General features: G+C 59.0%; 1 protein-coding gene across 1 annotated transcript; it reads right to left on the bottom strand.

Moving 5' to 3' along the window:
- Positions 1-301: 301 nt before the first annotated feature.
- On the bottom strand, positions 302-6,606 carry KRT18 (keratin 18). The gene is made up of 7 exons (XM_048834772.2): positions 6,121-6,606; positions 3,741-3,823; positions 2,987-3,143; positions 2,658-2,822; positions 2,212-2,337; positions 1,254-1,477; positions 302-573 (listed from the first exon to the last, which is right to left on the bottom strand). The coding sequence occupies exons 1-7, from the start codon at positions 6,526-6,528 to the stop codon at positions 444-446; spliced, it is 1,293 nt and encodes a 430-aa protein (XP_048690729.1). The 5' UTR covers positions 6,529-6,606; the 3' UTR covers positions 302-443.
- Positions 6,607-10,551: the final 3,945 nt, after the last annotated feature.

Genomic DNA, 10,551 nt, shown 5'->3' on the forward strand with positions numbered 1-10,551 from the left:
TTGGGGGAGTGGTTAGACCAGGGACTGGACATCTATCCCAGCTCTGCCAGTGACTGGCTCTGTGACTTTGGGCAAGTCGTTTTATCTGCCACATGCCTCGGTTTTCCCATCTGGATATCGGAGACATAGGGCTACGACCCTACATGACCAGGGTGCCATGCGGCAGCATGGGAAGCGCTCTGAGCACCTTGGGCAGGGGGCCACTTTACACCCGCATTAGCAGGGAACTCAGGGCTCAGCCAGGATCCCCCATCCCCCAAAGCCCCCCCCCCCCCCGAAGCCCAAGAGAAGCAGCCCGCTCTGAGGCCAACTGCGTATTTTATTGAGTTCCGCTGACCAAGCAAGTGGGCGGAGGGAGGCAAAGCAGGCTGCCTGCGGCCCTCTCAGGGCACCGCAACGCCAGATGCTAAGGGAAGGGAGCAGGGACCACGGGGTGCGTCTTCTCAGTTCTTGATCACTTGCGACTCGCTGGTCTCCGACACCACTTTGCCGTCCACCAACTTCTTGGTCGTGGTGACGACCTGGTGGGTGGTCTGCGTGACACTGCTGCTGTCCACCAGAGCATCGCGCAGGCTGCAGAGTGGGAGAGAGGGAGCGTGAACACTCAAGGGGCTTTCCCAGAGGCCCTGGTCCACTGCATGCAACCAGAGATGGAGACCTGCCGCACACCTCTTGGGAGGGAGGTCATCAGGGAGCAGCCCACGCGGGATCAGTAGCCTGGGGTGGCATTATGCCCTGGTAAGCATTAGCTCCTCCCTGCCCCCACTCAATGGGCACCCACTTGCCCCGCCACCGGCTCCCTGCCAGGGCCATGAATCCAGGGAACGTGGGGTTCTAGCGATGAGGCTCCTCTGGGGGACAGCCCCATATGTGTGGTTGGTCCCGCACTGCCCCTCAGAGGGACAGAGCCCATTCCTGGTGGGGATCTGGGCCTGACTGCCCCTTCCCATCCCTGGGGGAACCTCAGGGGCCCCGTGGCCCAGCAAATGGGGCCAAACACTGGGAAGGTTATTGGGTGCATTACTGACCCTCTCTGGCCTGGGTCAAATCACAGTAGCTTCCCGGACCCTCAGCTAACCCAGCTAGGAATTGCGATAACAGGGAGTGGGGGGCAAGATGGGTTATCTTGGAGCCAGGTTTCCCTAGCAGAACAAACGACGAAGTCCAGGGGCCCCAGGGTTAAATCCTCCCTACTGGAGTTGGAAAGAAGCAGGGCTGTGGGAGGAACCGACGCCCCGACCCGAGGCACTAACTTGAACTCCTCTCCGCCCTCCAACAGCTGCCTGTAGGTAGCGATTTCTGCCTCCAGCTTGTCCTTGATGTTCAGCAGGGCCTGGTAGTCCTCAGACTGGCGCTGGATGTCGTTGCGTACCTGAGCCAGCTCCGCCTCGGCCCGCAGGAGCTGCCCATTCAGATGCTCCATCTGCACGACGTAGTGCTGCTCCACGTCCCGCAGGTTTGCTTCCAGGCTGGCTTTCTGCAAGGGGAGGAGAGGTCAGTGCCATGCCTCAGTGGGCACCAGCCATATCTCTGGGGAGGATGCCAGGCACTAGTTCCTCCCCTTTGGGGGGCAGCATTGGACAAGGAGAAACCAGGATGTGGTCTGGCTGAGGGTGACAGGCCAACATTAGCTCCCCCGCCACCCACGGAGGGTATCCCCGGCAGGGCCAACGCTAGCTCCCCCGCCGCCCACGGAGGGTATCCCCGGCAGGGCCAACGCTAGCTCCCCCGCCGCCCACGGAGGGTATCCCCGGCAGGGCCAACGCTAGCTCCCCCGCCGCCCACGGAGGGTATCCCCGGCAGGGCCAACGTTAGCTCCCCCGCCGCCCACGGAGGGTATCCCCGGCAGGGCCAACGTTAGCTCCCCCGCTGCCCACGGAGGGTATCCCCGGCACACTGGGATGCTGTCCACCTCTAATGTGATTGCCAGCCTGAGCGCCGGGGCTGGATCAGGGCTCTGGGGGAGGACAAGGAGAAAGCCCCCTCCCTGCGCACGGTTGGGGAGAGGCTCAACAGGGTGCAGGAGACCCTGGACATGATGTGGGAGAGCCCAGCTGTGGTGCTGCGGGAGGAGTGGGACAGGGAGAACCCGACCTGGTGCTGGGAAGGGGGAAAGCGGCGCTGGGGACGGGGGAGTGAAGGAGGAGCCCAGCTGCAGTGGGGCCGGGAGTGGAGCAGGGGGACCCCAGCTCTGGCCCGGGAGAAGCGTACCAGGTTGCGCAGGGACTCCACCTCGATCTCCAGCGTCTGGTAGGTGCGGCGCAGCTCGGAGACACTGCCGCGGGCCACCTCGATCTCCTTTGTGTTCTCGGTGATCTCCGCGGTGCTCTGGGTGATCTGGAGGGGGACAGGGAGCAGGGACGGGGCAGGCCAGTTACTTGAGGGTGTGGGAGGGAGTCTCTTCCTTGCCAGCCAGAGCTAGCCTGGTCCACACCTCCCAGACCCCGACACCCCAGGGGATGGAGCTCCAGCAGCCCTGTCTCCATCATGGGCCAAATCAGAGCCCCGGATCAGAACCGCCCCTGATTCTGGTCTTGGCGGCATGAACTCGTCCTGAACGTGCCCAAAGAAGTCTACTTAAGTGGCCTAGTTCTTGAGAGTGGCAAGAAGTGGGGGACCCCCCCGGGGACAGGCCGTAACCCCTCCCCCTGGCTCACCATCTGGTTCCATTGCTGGTCCAGGTCCGCCATGTTCTTCTGCGCCAGCGTGTCATACTGAGCCCGGATCTCCGCCATGACCTTGCCCAGATCCTGAGGCTGAGCGGCATCCACTTCCACTGTCAGCCCCGAGCTGGCGATCTGGGCCTGCAAGCTGTCCACCTCCTGCGGGGACAATCCCAGACCCATGAGATGTCCACTCTTTGGGAGAAGGAACCCCCACCCCACCCCATCCTGGGCCCTTCTGGGGGCTACCTCCTACCCCCCAATGGTGAGCCACGCAGGATAGTCCTGCCCCATGTGGGCACAGTCCCCCCTCCCCAGCTTACATCCTGGTGGTTCTTCTTCATGAAGATCAGCTCCTCCCTGAGGGACTCAATTTCGCCCTCCAGCTGCAGCCGGCTCATGTTGGTGTCGTCGAGGACCTTCCGCAGCCCGTTGATGTCGCTCTCCACCGACTGGCGGATGGCCAGCTCTGACTCGAACCTGCGCCGGGTGGCGGGGGGGGGAGGAGCAGGAGAGGCTCAGTGCTTGGGGACGGAGCTCCAGCTCTGCAGGGGGGCTGGAGCCCCTCTGCCATCTGTGGGGGTGAGGAGGGGGCATTTGGGGGGGCAGAGCCCCTCCCCCACTTATGGGGTGCTGCAGGAGGTGCATTTGCAGGGCAGAGCCCCTCCACCATTTGGGGGAGTGCATTTGGGAGGGAACAGCCCCTCCTCCATTTGTTGGGGTGCTGCAGGGGGTGCATTTGAGGGACACGGCTCCCCCACCACGTGTGTGAGTAGGGCGGGGGTGTATGTTTGGGGGTTGAGACTCCTGCACCATGAGTCTGTGTGCTTGGGGGCGGGGGGAGCAGCCTGAGTGCCAGACCTCTCCACCCTCCGTGTGCCAGAGTCCCCTCAACATCCGGGGTGCAGCAGCTCAGCAGAGCTGCTGCGCCCCTCCCATATACCCTGGGGGGAGGGAGCTTCCCCTCTGGGTCGTGCCCCTCCCTCCTGGCTTCCCACCCCACCAGGGGATCTCCACCCCGGCCTGGGCAACGGGGGTCAGGGCGAGAGGAAAGTGACTGCTCGGTGGGGCGCTCACTTGACCCGGAAGTCATCGGCGGCCAGGCGGGCGTTGTCAATCTGCAGGACGATGCGGGCATTTCCCACGGCGCTCTCGAAGATCTGGGCAGGGGGAAGATGCATGGCGGGCGGATCAGTGGGTGGAGAGAGCAGCGCTGGGGCTGGCTGGGTAGGGGGGGCACGGACAAGGGGCTGAGTTCTGAGCTCCCCCAGGGGGGTGTGCATGCCCCCGGGATGGCAGCAGGGTCCCATCTCCCTCGGCGTGGCCCCTGCGGCCCGGCGATGCCCCACAAGAGCCAGAGGATGCCCCACCCAGCCGCTGATCCAGCATTCGCTCTCCTGTGCCAGCCTCCGCCGGGAACCTGAATCTCCTGGGCTCCTGCCAACCCACGGCATTGTTTGTCTAGCTCAGCACAGGTGCAAGGCAGGTGCGGTTCCCACAGCAACGGGAGACGAAGCCGCTTAAAGAGACACCGCCCGGTCTATTCGCGGGGGCCCGTCACCCTGAGATCTGAGCCCTAAAAATGGGACTAACCCCCGAATTACTACAGGTGACGAGCACAGGAGAGCCAGGACGCCTGGGTCCTACAGGCGATCCTACCGGTGAATAAAACCCAGGCGTCCTGGCTCCCATTCCCAGTCCCGTCGCTGGGTGACCTTGGGCAACAGTTAGGCCCAAAGTGGCCTAAAATTTGGGGTACCCCACTTTTGGGGTGCCCGACTGGAGACTGGTTTGAGAGCAACCCACAGTGCCAACAGAAGCCTCCATGTTTGCTCAGCCCCTCCGAAAAGCAGGCCACGGTGGCTGGATTTTGCCGTGAGCTCAGCTCCGGCTACTCCCCGAAATAACAGCCAGTTTTCTAGGCCTGCTCCCCAAGTACTAAGCTCTTGCCGAAAACCCAGCACTGGTGCGGGGGGTGCAGAGCACTTTGAAAATCTGTGAGATCCCCGTCTCAGAGATGGGGAAACCGAGGCATGGGGCAGTGACGTGACTTGCCCAAGGTCACCCAACCAGCCAGTGGGCGAGCTGGGAATAGAGCCCACATTTCCAGTCCAGTGCTCTGCCCACTTCCAGATGGGGCTTTCTCCTGTTGCCCTGCACACCTGTTCCCACCGCAGCTTTCCAAACGGTCTCACTGTGTCTTTGTTCCGTTTGCAATGGTGACTCAGCCCAGAGAGAGAACAAACATCCACTTTGTTCCCCGCCCACCCCAGCTACACCCCACCGCGCCGGTTTTACCCTGACCCATCCCACCCTGCACGGGGAGAGAGTTTTCAGTCAAGGCAGGATGCTCGGAGCAAACAAGCAAATGGCCCTGAGATCGCCCTGGGGGGCTGGTTCAGGAAACAGGCACGCAACAAACATTAAGGAAAGTAAACCAGCCCCAACAGCAGCAGTGTGGCCTAGTGGCTAGAGCACTGAACCAGGACTCGTGAGACCTGGGGTCAGGCCCTTGCTCTACCACTGACCTCGGGCAAGTCGCTTTGCTGCTCTGTGCCTCAGTTTCCCCTCTGCCTATTTAGAAGGGGAGCGCATGCCAGGGCAGGGGCTGCTTTCCCCCCAGTGGGTGTGCAGCGCCTGGTGCAACGGGGCCGCTACTAGAATAATCATCTGCTTTGAGGGAGGGGCCGAGACCCCCTCAGCGCCCCCCCCGAGTGGGGGGGAATTAAACCCCCTGCTGCCCCAAGGGGCTGTAGCTGGAGCAGCAGGGGAAAGCAGGGATTTCGCCCTGCCACACCCTGCTTTTGCACCTTGGCTGAACTTCAGGCCACTGTGCAGGGGAGGTTAATGAGTAACTCGGGGGGGGGGGGAGAGGGGGGGCATGAGCCCCAGGCTGCAGCAACAGTGCCTGCCCTCTCTGGGCCTCACCCTGGCTGAGTCCGCACAGGGGGCTGGGTTGGGCCCCTCACCTTGGCCTACAGCCCAGCGGGACCTGGCATGCCCAGACGCAGCACCACAGCGAGCTGATGGCCGAGGGACCTCCTGGAGGCTTGGGGGGAACCCAGGTGGGTGAATGCATGGGGCTGCACTTGGGACATGGGTGCAAGTCAGTAACCCTGCAACGCTCCCCAGAGGGGGACAGCCTTGTTCCTAGGCTTTCCCTTGCTGCACGGTCCCCTGCAAGGGTAGCAAACCCACGCTACGCCCTGCCCCTCGGGGGGGAGGCGGCGGGGACAGAGGGCTGATCCCAGATATGGGGATGCCGACAGGTGCATGATCGTCCCCTCTCTCATTGGGTTCCTGCTTGGTCCCAGGCAGAGGTGGTACTAGAATTGGGCAGGGGGGGTCCTGCATGTGCCACCTCCTCCCTGATACAGTGGGTTTGGGGGCTGCAGGTCTGAGCGTGATCCAGGTGACCAAGGCTAGGCGGGGGAGGCAGGAGCAGGGAGCATCTCACCTGGTTCCTCAGGTCCTCGATGATCTGGAAGTAGCGGCTCCAGTCCTGGGACCTGGGGCCCTTCTTGTCCATGAACTCCCGGATCTGGAGCTCCAGCTTGCGGTTGTCGGTTTCCAGGCTGCGCACCCTCTCCAGGTAGGAGGCCAGGCGATCGTTCAGATCCTGCATGGTTTCCTTCTCGTTCTGCACCACCCCGGAGCCGGACAGGGAGATGCCGTAACTGCCTCCAGAGCTGCTGCCCTGGAAGCTGGAGCCCAGGCTGGTGGCCCTGGCCATGGAGATCCTCGAGCCAGAGCCCCCGGCCCCGGCGTAGACGCTGGCAGCACTGGTGTTTGGGGCGTACCTCCTGCCCATGATGCTCGGACTTCTCAGGCTGCTGGAGTAGGAGGTGGATCTGGAGAAACTCATGGTGCTGGTGGGGACGGACAGAGAGAAGAGTTTGCAGCAGTTAGTAAGGTCTTCGTCTGTGCAGGGCTGGACTGGATGCAGGCTGGAATTTATAGCCAGGAGCAGAGGAGGGGCCGGGTAGGGCTTAGCCACCCCCACCTCTACCAGCTTCCCTCTGCTCCAGGAAGGTGGGGCTAGGCGAAGGCCTGGTCCTGGCCTTTGTTTGCACAGCCGGCTCACCTGAATCCTTGCCAAGGGCCCAGCCCCTGCTCCATGGAACCAGATACCACCCAGAGCCACCCACGCCTGTTCCTGAGCTGTGCCTGGCTGAGGAGGCTGGACGGGGGAGTTCTGGGCAGAGTTAGCGGAGAGATCTGGTGAGCCATGGGGGAGCTGGGGCCTTTCCGTCCCAGCTCTCTCTGGGCTGAAGCCTGTCGTCAAGCCAGCGCAGTGGGGGGCGGTGTCGAGCAAGAGATTTGGGCCTGTGATTCTGGGGCCAGGCGTCTGGTCAGTGCAAAGGGGAAAGTGGCACGGATGGAGTTGCCCATTGCTGGCCACAGCAGCCACCTGCCTTTCTCCCCTGCGCTGGCTCTCGGCCCAGGAAGCCTGCCCTCGTAGTTCCTGGGGCGGGGCGGGTTGAGAGCCATTTGGTAACCTCGCTTGCCTTTTGCAATCAGTGCATCCGGCGCTTGCCCCCTCCTTCTAGCTGCCACAGTGCTTGCCCCCTCCTTCTAGCTTCCCAGCACCCCCTGGGTGGGGGGCTGATCTGGTGCTGAGCGGAGTCCCCTTGCACCAAATTCCGAAGGTGCAGAGACAGGGGGATCATAGCAGCCCCCAGCCGAGTGGGGCATAGGGGCAAAGTAGATGGGGTGCGCCAGCAAAGAGCAGGCTGCAATCACTCCCTAACAAGTATCTCCATGCTCGCTTAGCTGGGATCTCTGCTTGCTAACCCGGTGTGCAAATGTGGTCCTGTCTGCATGCTAACCCAGCATGCAAATATGGTTCTCTCTGCATGCTAACCTGGCATGCAATTATGGTTCTCTCTGCATGCTAACTCGGCATGCAAACATGGTTCTCTCTGCATGCTAATCCCGTGTGCAAATGTGGTCTTCTCTGCATGCTAACCCGGCATGCAAATATGTGCTAACGTTGCATGCAAACAGGGTTCTCTACGCTTGCTAATCCACTCCGTCGTTCATGCTTCACATGGTTCTCCATGCATGCAAGTCCGGATTTCACAATCCACAAACCCCAATTTCTGTGCACGCAAACCCAGATTTCTGGGCATGCAAGCCCTGATTTTTATACACACTTTCCTGGATTTTGTATCCGATGAAGTGAGCTGTAGCTCACGAAAGCTTATGCTCAAATAAATTGGTTAGTCTCTAAGGTGCCACAAGTACGTCTTTTCTTTTTGCGAATACAGACTAACACGGCTGTTACTCTGAAACCTTTGTATACTCATTATCCCAGAGTGGAGCCATATTTCTGTCTGCAGTGCATGCTAGCCCAGTGCTTTGTGCATGCTGCTTCAAGTGTGCTGTCTTCGATCTCCTTGCTTGCTAATCCCAGCATGCTACAGATAGAATGAAAGCTGAGCAAACCCATTAAAATCTCTGCACAGAGCCAGTACAGCAAAGCCCAGCTCTGCTCATTTCTCAGGAGACAGGTTGTGGGTTAAATTCTGCTCTGGGATGTCAGTGGAGTGACTCCAGATTGACATGGATTTAACTCAAACCAGGATTTGCTTGTGTATGTATTCAGGAAGTGCTCCCCACTGTGCCTCTGAAATGCAGCCTCCTCTGGGGTGGAGCAAGGAGCTCACACAGACAAGGAAACCAGCAGGCTGCGGGAAATGCTGGCCGAGGACCCTGGGCCAAGTCCTTGCTCTTATGTCCAGGCAGGAAGAGCAGCGAGTTGGATAGTAAGATCCAAAGAGCCACCCACTGTAGGGAATTGCTCTTCCCAGCTGGGAATAGACCCCAGGGAGTCCTGACTCCCAGCTGCAATCTGCTCTAACCGCTAAACACCACTTCCTTCCCAGAGCTGAGAATAGAATTCAGGAATCTTGACTGCCACTTCCCCTGCTTGAACCACGAGACCCGCCCCCGCCCCCCCAAGCTGCAGATAGAACCCAGGAATCCTGACTCCCAGCCACTCCTCTAACCACTAGACCCCACTCCCTGCCAGAGCCATGGCTAGAACCCAGGAGTCCACCCTCCCATCCTGGGGCCATCCCCATGCTCTAACTGCTAGACCCCACTGCCCTTGCAGAGGAGTAGCTGAGCAGATCCTGCCAGCGATTCAGCTTGTGGATTCAAAGGGTGCAGCTGTTGCGACACCAGGCCAGCGCAGCGGAGCCGGAGCCGGGGGCAATGGGGCCTGACCTGAGAGCTGTAGCCTGGTGCAAGCAAAGCGGGAGACTTGTGCACACATAACAGTTTCAATCCAGCCAGCCTAAATCAAGCAATAAAGATTGCCATCTAAGAGCAGAGGGAGAACTTTTACCCTTCTCAGCCCTGCCACATTCCTGGCTTATCAGGGCTAGGGCGAGGTGTGGGCCCGCCTGTGCAACACACACACACACTCTGCAGCCTTACATCTCCTCTCCTGTCACATCTTCCTCCGCCGCAGGCCGGTCCCCCTATTCTCCAAACCACACCATCATCATCTAGCTTGCTTGTTGCCCACAGAAATACCTGCCGTAGACTGAACCAAGCCCGCTGGCCCACCCCTGGCTCCATTTGCGGAGCGGTGGGGTTCGGAAATTTAAACCCAGGCTCACTTCTGAATGTCGCCGATTTTTTGCCCCTGTAGATGGGATGACCCGAAACCCAGGATCCAGCCCCTCCCGTGCCCCAGTGGTTCTCAACGAGGGTATCCCCGAGGGTATGCAGTGGTCTTCTGGGGGTACAACAGCTCCTCTAGATATTTGCCTCGTTTTACAACAGGTGACACAAAAAGCACTGCAAAGTCAGTACAAACTACAATCCCAACCTGAAGCAAATACTCACCAGCAACCACTCACTACACCACAGAACCACTAACCCAGGAACCTATCCCTGCAACAAAGCCCGTTGCCAACTGTGTCCACATATCTATTCAGGGGACACCATCACAGGGCCGAATCGCATCAGCCACACTATCAGAGGCTCGTTCACCTGCACATCTACCAATGTGCTATATGCCATCATGTGCCAGCAATGCCCCTCTGCCATGTCCATTGGTCAAACCGGACAGTCTCTACTCAAAAGAATAAATGGACACAAATCAGACGTCAAGAATTATAACAAAAAGAACAGGAGGACTTGTGGCACCTTAGAGACTAACCAATTTATTTGAGCATAAGCTTTCGTGAGCTGCAGCTCACTTCATCGGATGGAGTGGAAAATACAGTGGGGAGATTTATATACAAAGAGAACATGAAACAATGGGTGTTACCATATACACTGTAAGGAGAGTGATCACTTAAGATGAGCTATTACCAGCAGGAGAGTGGGGGGGGGGGGGAAAGGTCTACTACACTACAAAGAAGTAGAATCACTGCAAAGGGTTTTCTTCCCCCCCCCCCCCCCCCCCCCCCCCCGTCTCCTGCTGGTAATAACTCATCTTAAGTGATCACTAACACGGCTGTTCCTCTGAAACCTGTCATTATGCAAGGCACTGCATTTAGCCGTATGGAGTGGAAATCTATCAACTGCATGAAGAAACTTGTACAGATACAGACAGACATCATCTTCCTTTCCAAATGCAAACAGATGGACATCGTACCAAAAGGACTGAAGGTCAAAAATCCATTACAATCTACATACCACACAGACTATGCTGACAGCTTGTGCCTCACGCTCTCAAAGAAACTGCGGAATCACCTGATCAAGATCCTCTACAGCAAACAGGGAAAGATTAAGAATGAGCTCTCAAAAATGGATACTCTCATAAAGAACCAATCTTCCACACAAACTTCCTCGTGGCTGGATTTTACTAAAACTAGACAAGCCATTTACAACGCACACTTTGCTTCTCTACAAAAGAAAAAAGACACTA

The sequence above is a fragment of the Caretta caretta genome, chromosome 20, assembly GCF_965140235.1.
Source record: "Caretta caretta isolate rCarCar2 chromosome 20, rCarCar1.hap1, whole genome shotgun sequence".
Lineage (NCBI taxonomy): Eukaryota > Metazoa > Chordata > Testudines > Cheloniidae > Caretta > Caretta caretta.